This window comes from Silene latifolia, unplaced genomic scaffold, assembly GCF_048544455.1.
Source record: "Silene latifolia isolate original U9 population unplaced genomic scaffold, ASM4854445v1 scaffold_150, whole genome shotgun sequence".
In the NCBI taxonomy this organism is placed as follows: domain Eukaryota; kingdom Viridiplantae; phylum Streptophyta; class Magnoliopsida; order Caryophyllales; family Caryophyllaceae; genus Silene; species Silene latifolia.
The window spans coordinates 17,783-34,240 of record NW_027413138.1 but is presented as its reverse complement, the minus strand read 5'-3'; the positions used below and the strand labels follow the sequence as shown (position 1 = coordinate 34,240).

The 16,458-nt window shown below is 42.9% G+C and overlaps 1 protein-coding gene across 1 annotated transcript; it reads left to right on the top strand.

Moving 5' to 3' along the window:
* Positions 1-12,372: 12,372 nt before the first annotated feature.
* Positions 12,373-14,636, top strand: LOC141637844 (uncharacterized). Its single transcript, XM_074447265.1, has 2 exons — positions 12,373-12,590; positions 13,937-14,636. Exons 1-2 carry the CDS (start codon positions 12,373-12,375, stop codon positions 14,634-14,636), a joined length of 918 nt encoding a protein of 305 aa, XP_074303366.1.
* Positions 14,637-16,458: the final 1,822 nt, after the last annotated feature.

The following is a 16,458-nucleotide window of genomic DNA, read 5'->3' as shown; positions in this document are numbered from 1 at the left end:
ATTTCTCGTCATTTTCTTGTATTGTTTTTTGCTTATGCTCAAGTCTTCTCGTGGTTAAGATTTATTTCCTATTAATCCTGAACGTTGTTCCACGGACGCAAAAACTTCTTCAAATAAATACTTTCCCCATCCACTCCAAAGGTAACATGGACCCACTTTTTGTGAGAGGAAAAGTGAGTCCATGTTACCTTTGGAGTGGATGGGAGGGAGTAGCTCGGGCAACTGATCTTGCAACATTAGAAGCTATGCACGAGGAATTCGTTGCATAATCATCTTTTGCTAGAACTCTAGTTGTCATTGTTACATATAGACATGTACTCGGGCCGGGCTGGCCAGGAGGCGGGCCGGGCTGGCCAGGAGACGGGCCGGGCTCTCCTTGTCAAACTCGGGCCAGGCCAGGAGGAAGAGCCGGGCTGGGCTGGGATATGCTTGACCTGGGCCAGGATCAGAGGCGGGCTAAGGCCGGGCCGGGCCGGTTCAGGCCAGGCTGCATAAAATAACGGGTTATGGCGGGCCGGGCCGAGTCAGCCCGTACTGATGGCCAGCTCTAGTTACATATACTACTAAGTCATTTTTAACCACCACCATTAAAAATAAAAGAGGTATAAAAGATACACAAAAGTACAAAGAAATGGCCTCTTTCAATAACCGTCTATGCCAAGACTTTCATTTCCATTTCACCTACACTATATTTCTGAAACCATCTTCCGGTGTCCGGGCTGTACCGTTTTCTCCACCAGACACGAGGGATCGGCACAAGACACGACCGACTTTTCGTCTCTGGTGTTAAATTTTGTCCTATATGAGGAAGCTACGTAGACTTGTTAATTATCGTCCGTTAATTATTCCGTACTCCAGTATACATCGATTTTGAGGAAGAGTAACGTGCTTATTAATACGAGTAACTCATATATTAACATTAAAATTAGTATCGGATCTGAACTTCTGATGAAGCTTCACATGCTTATTAAATACTCCGTAGTTGATTACGGAGTAATTAACATTATCGTTTCGTTGTCATACAGGATTACAGGCACATGATTTTGTCCTATATGACGAAGCTTCGTAGACTTGTTAATAGCTACTCCGTAAAATTATATTAATATTAAAATTAGTATCGATCTAAACTCCTGAACAAGCTTCACATGCTTATTAATTAGTTGATTAAATAGCAACATCGTTATTGATGGACTTTCACATGCTTATTAACGAAGCCTCACATGCAATTATGTAACAATAATTACAAACTCCATTATCCAATAATCCCTACCCTAGTTATGCTTAAATTTGTTGACTATTTTGATAGGCCGTAAGTTTTTTAAGATTATCTTGTCCGGCTTAGAGATATAGTAAAAGTGGAGGGAAAGTGAGTGAAGGAGGAAGGGAAAGGGAGAAAAGGGAAGGGAAGGGAAAATGGAGTGGTGATTGTTTGGATACAATTTCCGTCTAAATATTGTCTATTGTGGAGAGATTTTTTTTAGAAAAGATCATTATCATTAATAAAAAGTCATACGACATCTACAACATATGCCAAGCTCAATCGGATACAAATCGATTACAACCATAGGAAATAAATTCTTGTTCAAAGAATGAAACACTGCAACAGAGTCTCGATCATCGATTCGCCACAAAAGGCTTTCATCCATAAGAGGGTCTCCGAATCTTCCTTGACGAGTATCCATTTCTTCTGACGTGATTGATTGTAGCCATGAATCGGACAAAATATGTAAAACCATATAACGATCTATAACAACGTTGATCTTCTGCTGACTTATTAGAAAACTGCAAACGAACCAGAAGACTTATTGTGGAGAGATTTTGCCCCCCCCCCACCTCACTTTCATCCATCCTCATTTGATATCCAAATAAAGGATTTTAAATCCTCCACTCTACCTCCTTTTCTTTTCCCTCCTGATGGGGCATATTCTGCACCGCTGACCAAGTCAACACGCTGAGCAAGGTCAAAGATATCCACAGCAAGTCAACGACTTAGACAATCTAGCCGATGCAACCCATCGGCCTGCTAGCTAGGGTATCGGCATGGCAACCAACCCCGGGCACACACCCGCGCACTCACATCCAAGACCCTCGGCCCTACCGTAGGACCATCGGCCGAGGGTAGAACGTCTTTTCCACCGATAAGCCACTTGGCCACTTGGCCACTACGTGACAAAAGGTGAAAGCCTATAAATACTCCTCAACCTTCATTGAGGAAAGGATCCCACAACTTAACCTAAAATACACTATTCATCCGGTAATATCTCCTTATCTCTCTCCAATACATTCCTAGCCAATTAGTATACAACTTATACCTCTAAGTTCACAGACTTGGGCGTCGGAGTGGGTACGCTTGGCACAAAGCCAAGCCCTCGCCGTTCATTGTTGCAGGAAAGGCCGAGAGAGACGATAGGAGCGAGGAGGGTTCAACCCAAGACATCATTCTACAAGCCACGGGTGGTAACGATACTTGCTCTGGAATTACACCCGGAACAATTGGCGCCGTCTGTGGGAAAAGACACTAGAAGCTAGTCACATTCATTCCCAAACAAAAAAAAAAAACCCAACAAAAACCCACCCAAAAAGCTAAGAAAATGTCTAAACAACAAGATGCAGTCGTAACCGACGAAACTGCATTTTACCAAGATGATACTTTCAACAATTCTGGAGTCATACAGCCCTCCACCGGTGGAGTAATCCAACCGGAGTTCGGATGCCATCAATACCCGACACGCCGCCGCCCCAACCAGGTCACCATCACGGGACGTATGGTTGACGTAGCCAAGCCGAAAATGCTCCTGACCTAATTAGTAACACGCCCGCTCACACCGTCACGCCGACAAGAGCAATGAAACTGCCCGGAGACCCGGGGCCCAAAACGTGACTCCGAGAAATTTGAACGGAGCACTAGGAGAAGCGACCCGCCAAGTCGCCGGGAGCCCAAAGTGGGCGCGGTAGACCTAAGTCCTTCCCGCACTCGTGGGAGGACAGCGTCCCCGCCGCACGAACGAGGCTCACCCCGAAGGAGCCGAGGAGTCCGACTCGGCGAGTTGGAGAAGAAGTCCGAGCCGAAGAAGGAGCCCCTCCCGCTACGGGGGGAGGAGCCAGGTTAGGGACGCAAGGAGCCGATCACCGCGTGTCGTTCGGCACGTGGTCGTGCACCCCTTAACGCCTACGTCCTAGAAGTCCCGGTGCCAAATAAGCTCAAGCCGCCACCCCCTGTCATACAAGGGGGACGGTGATCCGATCGACCACGCCCGAGGCCTTCGAGTCTTACATGTCGGTATGGGAGCACGGCCGATGAGGTCTCAGTGCCGAATTTTCCCAACAACTTTGCATGGGATGGCTCGGAGCCGGTACAAAGGGCTTCCCCGATGGCTCGGTGTACTACTACGCCGACCGAAGGGCGCTTTCCTAGCCCAAGACTCTGCATAGGAGAAGGGCCGTAGAGACATCCGACCTCCCGACCATCGACAAGAGGGGGCGAGTCTCTCCCGAGCTATGTGAAGAGGTTCGACGGAAAGGTCCAAGAGATTCGAGAAATTAACCCCGAGCCGGCGGCCTTCGCATCGATGAAGGGCCTCCCAAGGGGAGCCTTAAAAACGAGCTCATCAAGAGCGGAGGCCCAGGCCCGGACGCCGCCGAAAAAGTTGGCCGACCAAGCCATCAAGGTGGAAGACTACCACAAGACCCGGAAGATCCCCGCGGCCGAGCAATCGAAAAAGAAGAGTCACAGGCGGACGATCGGACGAAGGACGCCGCGACAACAACGGCTCGCGGTCCGACGCCGACGCCGTGAGAATACTGCATCACGATCGGACGATCCGACCGGAGCAAGACTCGGCAGTGCGGGTGGAATTCAGAACGTACCACCGGAGGCGGTATAGTGAAAAAACCCCTCTCGTCGTATCGGCCGCCAAGTCTTCGCCCGAGCAAAACGAGGGCCGGGCGTGGGAGAGACCCCCAAGCCAAAAAGTGACGGTGACACGAGCCGATCGTGAGTACCACGGCCACACCGGCCATTTAACCAACGATCGCCGCCACCAAGAATGCTATAGAGGAGCCGATCCGGAAGGAAGCCTCGGCAAGTACGTTGCAAAGGCCAAAAGACAGACGCCGGCAGTTCAGATAGGAAGTCCGTCTTCGAGCGGATAGGCGTGATTCATGTTGTCATCGGGGGCAACGAGAACGGAGGGTCCGCTCATGGGCACAAGCGGCACCTAAACGAGCTATATCTGGCCATCAACTTTGTGCCCAACTCGAGGATCCCATCTGCAAGCATCCCCGATATAACTATCGGAAGAAAGGATTACGAAGGGGTCATCGCCCCTCACAGCGACCCGCTTGTAGTCAATTTGGACATATCCAACCACCTGGTCAAGAGGTGCCTGATTGACACAGGTGCATACACGAACATAATGTTTAGAGAGTGCTTTCTCGGCCTCGGCCTGAGGATCAAGGACTTAAGCCCCTGCACCAACCCCCTATACAGCTTCTCTGGGGCCGGCCTGGTGCCGCTGGGATCAATTAAACTCCCGGTGACGTTCGGCGAGAAGAACGCGGCTAAGAACATCCTAGCTGAGTTCGTCGTCATCGACGGTTCGTCTGCCTACAACGTTCTCATAGGCCGAGTCACCCTGAGCGAGGCTGACGCAGTGATGTCCATCCGGGCCCTAACACTGATGTATGTCTCGGACCGGGGGGAAGCGCATAAGCTCGTCTCCAAAGACGAGAAGGATGAGGTGGTCAACGTCCAGATAGCTGCCCGAGGTTGCAACATGCAATCCCTCAAAGAGGCGAAGAAGTCCGAAAAAGGAAAAAGCCCGTCCTTACAGCAGGGGGGCGACCTCATGGATACGACTAGTGGCTGATTTGGGGGATGTACCTGTGATGGGCCGTTAGGGCATTGGTAGTCTTGTAAAATTTTATGTAGCTACGGAGGTGTCCAAGATGGTCAGGACACCCCAACGCATGTTTTTACCTAGTGAAAAACCATCCACGCCTTCCATCAAAGCAAAGTTCTTCCCATCGCTTATTTATCAAGAAACAGACGCCGCTCACACCGTCATACCGACAAGAGCGGCAGTCTCCATCAAGAGTCTAGCGCCGTCGCAGTCACCCCAAGTAGTAGACGCCACGCAGCCACCCCAAGAGGTTTGATGCCGTCGTAGTCACTCCAAGTGGTAGACGCCACGTAACACGCTATCAAGAAACATGACGCCATTCACACCGTCATACCGACAAGAGCGGCAGCCTCCATCAAGAGTCTAGCGCTGTCGCAGCCACCCTGTAGTAGACGCCACGGCAGTCACCCCAAGAGGTTTGATGCCGTCGCAGCTACCCAAGTGGTAGACGCCACGTAACACGCTATCAAGAAATGACGCCGCTCACACCGTCATACCGACAAGAGCGGCGCCTCCATCAAGAGTCTAGCGCCGTCGCAGCTCACCCCAAGTAGTAGACGCCACTAGCCACCCCCAAGAGGTTTGATGCCGTCGCAGTCACTCCAAGTGGTAGACGCCACGTAACACGCTATCAAGAAACAGACGCCGCCACACCGTCATACCGACAAGAGCGGCAGTCTCCATCAAGAGTCTAGCGCCGTCGCAGTCACCCCAAGTAGTAGACGCCACGGCAGTCACCCCAAGAGGTTTGATGCCGTCGCAGCCACCCAAGTGGTAGACGCCACGTAACACGCTATCAAGAAACAGACGCCGCCACACCGTCATACCGACAAGAGCGGCAGCCTCCATCAAGAGTCTAGCGCCGTCGCAGCCACCCTTGCAAGTAGTAGACGCCACTAGTCACCCCAAGAGGTTTGATGCCGTCGCAGTCACTCCAAGTGGTAGACGCCACGTAACACGCTATCAAGAAACGTACGCCGGCTCACACCGTCATACCGACAAGAGCGGCGCCTCCATCAAGAGTCTAGCGCCGTCGCAGCCACCCCAAGTAGTGAGACGCCACTGAGCCACCCCAAGAGGTTTGATGCCGTCGTAGTCACCCAAGTGGTAGACGCCACGTAACACGCTATCAAGAAATGTACGCCGCTCACACCGTCATACCGACAAGAGCGCGCCTCCATCAAGAGTCTAGCGCCGTCGCAGCCACCCCAAGTAGTAGACGCCACTAAGAACCCCAAGAGGTTTGATGCCGTCGCAGCTACCCAAGTGGTAGACGCCACGTAACACGCTATCAAGAAACGACGCCGCTCACACTGTCATACCGACAAGAGCGGCAGTCTCATCAAGGGTCTAGCGCCGTCGCAGTCACCCCAGTAGTAGACGCCACTAGCCACCCCAAGAGGTTTGATGCCGTCGCAGTCACTCCAAGTGGTAGACGCCACGTAACACGCTATCGAGAAACAGACGCCGGCTCACACTGTCATACCGACAAGAGCGGCAGTCACCCTCGTAAGGCGGATACCACGACAGTAGCGGTCATCGCACACTACACTCGCAAAAACAGACGAAGTGTCTTGGAAGCGTTGAAACACAGTTGAGATACGCACTCTAAAGCGGCCCCAGCCAAGCCAATCCAAAAAAAAAAAAAAAAAAGAGGACTCAATTAGGAATACAGGAAGACAACTCTGACGAAGATGAGACAAAGACCTCGGCCACGCCGAGGGCGAGGGAAACGAATTATTATTAGAAGTTACAAAATTACAAGTGAAAAGAATACAGACGACGGCCATCCCCATAGGGACACGCCGAAACAAAATCATCACCAAGATCACCAAAAGAGTCAGAATCCTCCCATTCCTCCAGAATTTGAGGATCAACTTCAGGAGAAGGAGACCTAGGACCCCCGACGCAGTTTACTAGGCCCAAAGATCGCGAGAAGACATGGTTCACAACAAATTATTAGCAAGGAAAATAAAGAGTTTGCTTGTTTACCTTAAAGAAAAACACTCGCCGGATCAAATACTCCGAAGATTAAGAAGAAGAAAACCCTTGAAAGTTTGGAGAGATGAAGATTTTAGAGAAAAATTTTCGAAAATAAAATGGAGGCCAAAATCACGGAATAACTACCCTATTTATAGAGAAAAGCCCATGAAGAAGGACCAATCGGGCACAACCCATGAAGCGTCAACCAATCGAACAACACACACGTGTCAAGCATGCAACCGCGGAATGTCAATCGTCGCAACAGTTGAATGTCAATCAATGCGACAGTGACCAAACGTCTTCAACACGCCTATTCACATCTCTTCGACTGTTCATCTCCCTCAAACATATTCCTAGGTATCTAGTATCCGCCGGCTACCGATCAACCAAGCCATGGAGTACCGTGAGGGCAATCAAAGTCAACCTAAGACTCTCGGCCCTGTCTCGGCCAACACATGTCCTTTTTCCACATCGGATACCCTTTACGCATCCATGTGGAGGGGGGATATGGTATATGGTGCGGCCTAACAACAGCCACGCCGATACACAAGGACACCGATACAGAAAGATTTTCGAAATTTACTTGAAATATGCGCAAAGATACATCTGAGCCCATACCACGGCATAGACTACGCTGGGGCAAATTGATGGGGCATATTCTGCACCGCTGACCAAGTCAACACGCTGAGCAAGGTCAAAGATATCCACAGCAAGTCAACGACTTAGACAATCTAGCCGATGCAACCCATCGGCCTGCTAGCCAGGGTATCGGCATGGCAACCAGCCAGCCGGGGCACACACCCGCGTACTCACATCCAAGACCCTCGGCCGGCCTACCGTAGGACCATCGGCCGAGGGTAGAACGGTCTTTCCACCTGATAAGCCACTTGGCCACTTGGCCACTACGTGACAAAAGGTGAAAGCCTATAAATACTCCTCAACCTTCATTGAGGAAAGGATCCCACAACTTAACCTAAAATACACTATTCATCTGGTAATATCTCCCTTATCTCTCTACAATACATTCCTAGCCAATTAGTATACAACTTATACCTCTAAGTTCACTGACTTGGGCGTCGGAGTGGGTACGCTTGGCACAAAGCCAAGCCCTCAGTTCGTTCATTGTTGCAGGAAAGGCCGAGAGAGACGATAGGAGCGAGGAGGGTTCAACCCAAGACATCATTCTACAAGCCACGGGTGGTAACGATACTTGCTCTGGAATTACACCCGGAACACCTCCAATTTCCTGAATCCAAACACACCTTAGAGTTAGGCACTGTTTGGTAAAACTAACTGAAAAGATAGCTGAAACATGAGAAGGTAGCTGAAAACTGAACAGCTAACTAAAATCTAAAAAGGTAGCTGAAAATTAGGAACTGATAAGATAGCTGATTATATAAAAAAAATGTTTGGCAAATTAACTGAAAAGATAACTGATTTTGATGAAATGACGTAAAAGGATATGATAATTATTTAATAGTAAAGATTTAAAGAGTAAAAAAGGAAATTCAAACCAAATCAGGTACCTGAAATCTCAAATGCTACTCTAGGTAGCATTTCATTTCAGGTAGCTTATTTGGTTAAATAAGCTAATTGTCAAACGCTAACGAAAAAATAAGGTAACTAAATTTTTTGTCAAATAAACTATTTTGACCAAATCAGATACCTAAAATATCCTGTTTGCTAGGAATTCAATGACGGGGTCAACAATCCATTTTTGCAATGTTCCAAGTAATACATAATACCAACCTTATGAAAAGGAGAGTTGTTATTTGTTAAGGTATATAAGAGCAGTTTACTGTAATTATATTAAAACAACAATTAATTGTGTTTGAATTAAAATTATTTAATTGTTTTTTCTCCAATTAGAATCTGATTTTCTAATATGTGTTGTTGGGAGAGCAATGGTGACAGGGAAGAAGTGGAGGTGGCAAGGCGGTGACATGGAAGGGGGATGCAAGGCGCATTGGTGGTGGGTGTTAGCAACGGTTGGAACGTTAGGGTGGTGGGGGTTAACGGTGGAGGAGGTGGTGGGTGGTGTTAGTGATTTTTTTCCATAAGGTAGAGCAGAAAGGATGAGTGAAGGTAAATGGAAAAATGAGAAGGGTAAATGCAGAATACTCGTACATGATTTAAGTAAATCATATATGTGAAAGAGTAATATTAAATTAATATGTTAATTAACGATGAATTGAGAAAAAAAAATTGAATTAACGATAATTAATAACAACGCTATCTATGAGGACAAAAAATGATGCTTGATAAAATTAGGGTCATATTTTTGCGCTTAAATGTCCAATTGGGGCGAATTTTTTTTGCTCACATTTCTTATTTATGACTAGATTAATGGAACTGGAAAAGTGATTAATATGAGGTCCTTTTTTTCTGTAAAAAGTACGAACTGGCTAGGCCACTTCAAGTGATGTACGCAAACGAGCCAAGGCTACTTCATGTAAACCACACAAACTAGCCTAAGTTTATTTGTGTGGTTTACATGGTCCTGATGTAACACCCCCTCATACCAAGGTAACTTACCAGGACTACCCTAGCATGAAAGGCTGTTACCATCTCGATTGTCCGAGATTAGTACATATCAAAAGCAATTGTCCCAAACACACTTATTAAAATACTGTAAATGTAAAAAGGTTACAATGTTCTAAAATCCAATAATGAAAATCCAAATACTGATAACTACAAAACAAATACTAAGACTCGTAAAGGTGATGCGAAATCTGGCTTGACGACTCTCCCATGACCGTCCCATGCTCACCAAAAGCACAGCCTGCTCACCATTCCCGAATGAATCACCGTAGATATCACAAAACAACATTGGGGTCAGTACTGCTCAATCAAAATAAGACAAACGCACAAGTAACCAGCTGATCTTCCTCCAACCTCGGTCTCCCGATCTCACACAATAACCGACTACACACCGAAGTACGTAGCCCTGCCAGATTACCCATCGCAACAGGTAATCCTCGCCGCCAGTGGGGGACCGCAGCCAATCCCCACCTAAATCCCGCTCATCAACGAGCGATAACCTTGTCCCTTAATGTGCACATCCCCTCCCGTGACGGGTTCCACGGAAGGCGAACTAGGGTGTGAAGCCACTCTCTCAAGTGACTCCACCACAATCACCACAACACCACAACCTCACAACCACCACCACAACACCAACACTTCGATGATCAGCAGATAATAATAAACACAAGGCAATCACATCTTAAATCAATCAACAGAAACTGAGTAGGGAAACCCTACCTTAGCAACAATCAGCAGTGATGAAAATCAAGCTCCTCTACGAAGTCCTCGCCTAAACAATAATCACATAACACAATTACAATTTGCAAAACCTCATTCCCCCAATTCTTAAATAAAGACAACTCTAGAATTAACCATCAACAACATAGGGATAAAGACTTACTGATAAATGAATGAAGGATTGAATATGATTGCTAAGGTGTCCCCACACACACACAGAGGAGAGATTTGGGAGTGATTAGAGTGTCGTAGGTTTGATTAGGTTTTGTAAATGATGTTTAGAAACTGATTATCGAATTATATAACTCCTAATTACTCCTGAATCAAACCGCTGAAATAATACACGCCAGATCGGATACTCGGTCGAGTATAGGGTATACTCGGCCGAGTATCCTCTACTCGGTCGAGTATTCAGCATACACGGCCGAGTGTTCCTCGGCAGTAACCAAACAGATTACACAATCCACACTACTCAACCGAGTAGGCCATACTCGGTCGAATACTTGCCTATAAAATCCGAAGTATCACATTTGGTTGGTTCGTGTAAACACCAGGAAGCGGCTTAGGTTAGTTCGTATTTTTACATGAATGATCACTTAAAACTATGCCTGGATGAGACACACGAGTACAGAATTATGACCCTTTAATGTTTTTAGTTCGTAAGCGTCAAGTTTGTTTCTAATATAATCATTGTTGTTATTAAATACTTCTTCTAATTCTTACATACTGCTTCAGATTTTATTTTCGGCCTATTCTTTACAATTGCCCTATGTCTATTTTAAACAAGTTTTTGTTAATAAATTAATCCTCCTAGTTTATTGGTGAGGCCCAACATTATATACCTGTTTTATTATTATTCGATATCTCAACATATCTCCAACGCAACACCCCACTTACAACCTTAAACTAAATGAGAAATTTCTAAAGAGTAAAAGACAGTATCATTTAATAATATATGTATCAGTTTTTTTAACCTATACCCACTAGACACATATTAAGAAAAAAAAAATTAAATGAAGTTTTATGGAAAATTATAATATCCTATTAGTTTTGCTATTCTTTATAAGAAACACAAAAGTTAAAGTTAGCCAAAACCACAAATAAAAAAGGGCAAACAAGGAAATTTAGAAAAAGTATGTGTAATGAGTAAAACTAAGAGCGTGATATAATTAGCACAAATTCTCATTATAGACGGACACTATCCGTCTATAATGAAAGACGGGCCAAATACAATACCACTTTTCTAATAGGACAAACAACAAGTGGGGTGGTGGGGGCAAAAAATGTCACCACTTTCATTGTATTTGACCCGTCTATATCAATAGACGAATATACCCGTCTATAGCAAGACTAACTGTATAATTAGTGATAGATGAATCATCTCAATTAAAACCTTAAGGCACAAATAAGATTATATATCTAATTGTATCATAAGCATTATACAACTGATTATATAGTCCATGAATTGACCTTAAGGTGATGGTTGCGGTCCAACTAATATTTATATTTCATTACGCTAGACCTGACAAACGGGTCAATTGGGTCGGGTTTGGGTCGGGCTAGTTCGGGTCTTTCAGATTTCGGGTATGTTTTGGGTTTGTTGGTCTAGTCTATTTCGAGTCATGTGGGTCGAGTTATTTTCGGTCAGGTCATTTTAAGGTCAATGAATAAGAGAGAAAAAACAATTTTAAGTCGTTTTGGTTCAATTAGAGTTAGATTTTAACGGGTCATTTTCTGGTATGGTGGTTTCGGATCAGGTTAATTTAGGGTCTCGAGTCAGCCTTTTCGGGCCGGATCAATCGGGTTGGGTTACTTTTGCCAGGTCTACATTACGCTCTCTTACTCGAATACCCATCGGACTTGAAGAATGGTTAGTGCACAAGCTCCCCGTGCCATATGCTAAAATTACACTTTATATGATATTGGAGGCTGTCAGGAGCCGAACCCGCAACTTTTGATCACACTAATTTTGATACCATAATAATAAATCATCTCATAAAAAGATTAACATGAAGGTTGAGACCCACTAATATTTATATTCCATTACCTTCTATGTTCACTAACCAGATGACTGTGAATACATAGAATATTAAATAAATAAGGATCCTCTATATGAGGTTTACCTATAAATAGTCCAGCAGCTAGCCAGAATAAATTCATTCATCAAAGCAAAAAGAGTGTAAGCAACTTATATATACAACAAGTGTAAGAAATATAGAAGAAGAAGATGGCACTAAAAGCTCCATCAATCATTTGCCTGAAATCAGAGTCAAACAAAAAATACTTAAGATGTCAAAAAGATACAAACCTTGTTACACACGATCTTATGCAGTTTTCTACTGATAATGTGCTTGATCCTTACATTCAGATTGAGGTTGTCAAGTCAGAAGCTGGGGATGATCTTTTTCACCTCAAATCTCGCTACAATAACAAGTTTTTAACCAGGTAACTTACCTTTTTCACTCTCTCTTTTCCAATTGATTATTTGTTGTCCTCTACTCTTTTTCTATTTTAAGTGTCTCAGTCAATTATTATTATTTTTATTTTAATACTCCCTCCACTTTTTTTTGTTCACTTCATTTTTTTTACACTGATATTAAGAAAAATTATTAAAGAATGAAAAAGTAATAAAAGAGTTGCAAGTGGGGTAAAACGAATGATTAAATAATGAAAAAAGTAATAAAAGATATGTAGGTGTGGTGAAAAGAATGATTAAATAATGAAAAAGGTAGTCCAAATAAGGAAAGAAGAGAAATGGGGTGAAAATAGATAATTTGCCAAAAAAAAGAAAATGAAGTGAAAATAGGAAAGTGGAGGGAGTAATAAACTTGATGACCAATTTGATCATCTACACCCAATTTATTTCACTTGACATTTAATAATTGATCATTTCCTCTTTTCTTGCTCTTTGTGCCAAAATCAAAGGATATCAATTGATCGGAACGGAAGGAGTACAAAATAGTGACGTATTTATAAATTATAAATTAGCTATTTATTAATTTTTCATATTTCTCATCCTTGCATTCAGAAGAATTGAGAAAATATTTTATTTTAAAATGGCAAAGCTAACTAAGATAGTCGAGTAATGTCATGAAACGTGTATTTTGATCAAAATACTATGGACCTCTTTTGTTTTTTGTTTTCATATTTCGAGACTTCTCTTCAGTTACACTTATGCTTTTATTGTTAGAGTATAAATCCGATCTTGAAATTCTAACCATTCGCTTAAGTTTTTGATTGAGATGGTTTTTTGACATAGTATCAGAGTCAGTGTGAATAAAAGATCACGGGTTCGCACTAGGCTTGGGGAGTCCTGCAGTTGCATCCAAACTTCAAGCCCAACGGGCATTCGTGTTAACGGCATGTTAGAGTATAAAGTCAATCTTGGGACTCCAACCATCAGCTTAAGCTTTTGGTTGAGATGGTTTCTGACACTTATTAGTATATACTCCCTCTGTTTAGACCTGGCAAACGGGTCACTGGGTCGGGTTCGGGTCGGGCCAACTCAGGTCGGGTCAGATCAAGTCTCTCATTGATTTCGGGTTAATACGGGTCTTTTCGGGTTTCGGGTTTGTTTCGGGTAAGTTGGTCGGGTCTGTTTCGGGTCGGGTCATTTTTGGGTCAATTAAATAGAGAAATAGTCATTTTAAGTCTTTTCGGTTCAATTAGAGTAATATTTTGTCGAGTCATTTTCGGATTTGGTGGTTTCGAATCGAGTCAGTTATGGGTCAAAAAAGCTCGAGTGCATCAGCTGATAGACCAACTGATGCATCATACTATCAAATTTGCAGGTGGTTACCTGAAAGGTACTGGATAAGTGCATCAGCTGATAGACCAAATGAAGACCAAAACAGTTGGACATGTACATTGTTCAAACCAACCTTTGTCCAAGACGGCGATACCACCAAGATTCGTCTCAAACATGTCCACCATGGCTGCAATTTACTCCTATGGTCTGCCCCAAATTTCGACTCATACCTCATTGTCGGATCCTCAGAAGAGAATGACTCGAAGAATCGAGATGTTTTCAATGTTTTGGACTGGAAATCAATGTTTGAGTCATCCCAACGCGTAGCATTTCAACATCAGTCGACTAACCAGTATCTCGGGACACGGGTTACAAACGGCATTCCATACCAGCTACGTGTGTTCAATAACATTAAGGATACCCAAATTGAACAAGAAATTTTCCGTACAAAAGACGGTATCCTTACGGTAAAAAACGTCTCCAACGGGAAATTCTGGAGGGTTAATGACCAGGATTGGATTGTGGCGGATTTAGATGAGGATCCTCGAATAAATAACAACCTTCGAGGGATGTTCAGGCTTAATCGACTAACCGCCGATACATTTGGTCTAGTCAGCATGTCCAAAAAATGGTATTGTAAAATATACAATGATAGCGGCATCGATCACGGTTTCAGAGCCGCTACTCAAGACCCGGACTCTTGGGCCCACATTAAGTTAGTCGATTTAACTAAAGTCAATTGACTTATTTCATGAAAATGAAATCAATTCCGTGCTTTCAAAACCTACCTTAAAAAAAATAAATAAAAAAAAAGGTGACCGCTCCTGGATTACGGCCATTCACTAGCGTCCCGTGGCCTAGTAGTATATGCATGTTCGGGAGGGCGAATAATTGGTCCGACTTAATCATGTTTAATTTCTGTTTTTCTGCATCACTTGTACTTCGTTATCATGTGTAATTTGAATTTGATCAATAATTTTCAGTTTCTTTCATTGTATCACACATTTCATCAAATAATAAGCCTCGCCAAAGTTCAAAATAATTGTGTTCCATGTCTTCGGTTGTGGTATTTATTTATTTTCCCTCTTCGTTGGGCTCCAATTTAGTTCTATGGGTATTATCGTATTAGCCCGCCCTCCACCCACCACGAGCCCGGCCCAGGTCAAACATACTCCCAGCCCGCCCTCCATCCACCACGAGCCTGGCCCGGGTCAAACATACTCCCAGCCCGGCCAGGCCCATCCAAGTCCGCCCCTCCCCCAGCCAGTTCAGGGCCTAGGCAAGTGAGCCCGGCCAGGCCCAGCCAAGTCCGCCCCTCTCTAGGCCGGTTCAGAGAAAGGTAAACAACTGAGTGAGACACCCAAAATGGAATAGATAAATAAATTACCCGGTGCAAAAGGAGTATATGTCTAATTTTGACACATGATATAGTTTCTTTTTTTAATATAGTTACACGAGATTATTTTATTTTATTTTTACATAATATAAAAGAAGTTACAAGGACGGTTTTTATGCTAACGAGATTCAAACTCAATCATATTTAAATGAATTTGTTTGAGAATGCATTAAGCAGTGATAAATCTCGAAATAATAAGAGGGTTAAAATTTGAACACTAGATATCGTGTGTGACTGTGTGAGAAATTGAGAATATGTACACTTAATCACCCGTAAGTGGATTATACATCTGATGTATTACCACCAATTCTATAGTTTCTGAGCATTATGATAAAATTTTCGAGTTTTGTTTTAAAAATTATGAGTTTTACTATAAAGTTTATGAGTTTATTCACTTGAACATTAAGCTCTAAAATATTACAATAAAACTCAAAAACATCCTCTATTTACTAAATGAATAGGTGAAACTAGGAATTTTTCCGCTCAAATCACCATCAACTACAAATTGGGCCTTAATAGTAAATAGGTTTGGTTATTCTAAAATATTAGGCCTAAACTTTTATTTATTCTATACAAATGTTGGCCTACTTTATATAAGTAATTCTTATTTCTCAATATTTATAGAGAAATATATTACACTTAAATACTTTAGACTACATATATTTTACGTATGCTATATTACATGATATATGTCAGTTTGTAAGATTACTATATATTTTACTATTATTATTATTATTATTATTATTATTATTATTATTATTATTATTATTATTATTATTATTATTATTATTATTATCACATTTTAACCATTTTTATTTTAATTATTGTATTAAGAATTTTCTCCATCACAATTATCTTTGTCTCTTATTTAAAAAATACATGGCCGAAATACTAATTAGTGTAATTTTATAAAATATGAAAATCTCCATAAAATACAACACTAAACACACAATTTTTATTAAAATTAGTAAATGTAATGATATTTTGATTTTTTGTTATAAGATTGTCCTCAAGTTTTCGCTTTTCTATCTTAATAATTAATATAACACATCAATATTGTAGACTCTAACAGTAACTTTAAAGTGTAATTATTAATAATGCTAATTTCTATATATTAATACAATCTAAAATACCGTGCATTGCACGGGATCTAAACTAGTTACATATAA

Coding starts and splice junctions, on each gene's coding strand:
- LOC141637844 (XM_074447265.1), top strand. CDS start 12,373: ATGGCACTAAAAGCTCCATCAATCATTTGCCTGAAATCAGAGTCAAAC. Junction 12,591..13,936: donor AATAACAAGTTTTTAACCAG/GTAACTTACCTT, acceptor TCAAATTTGCAG/GTGGTTACCTGAAAGGTACT.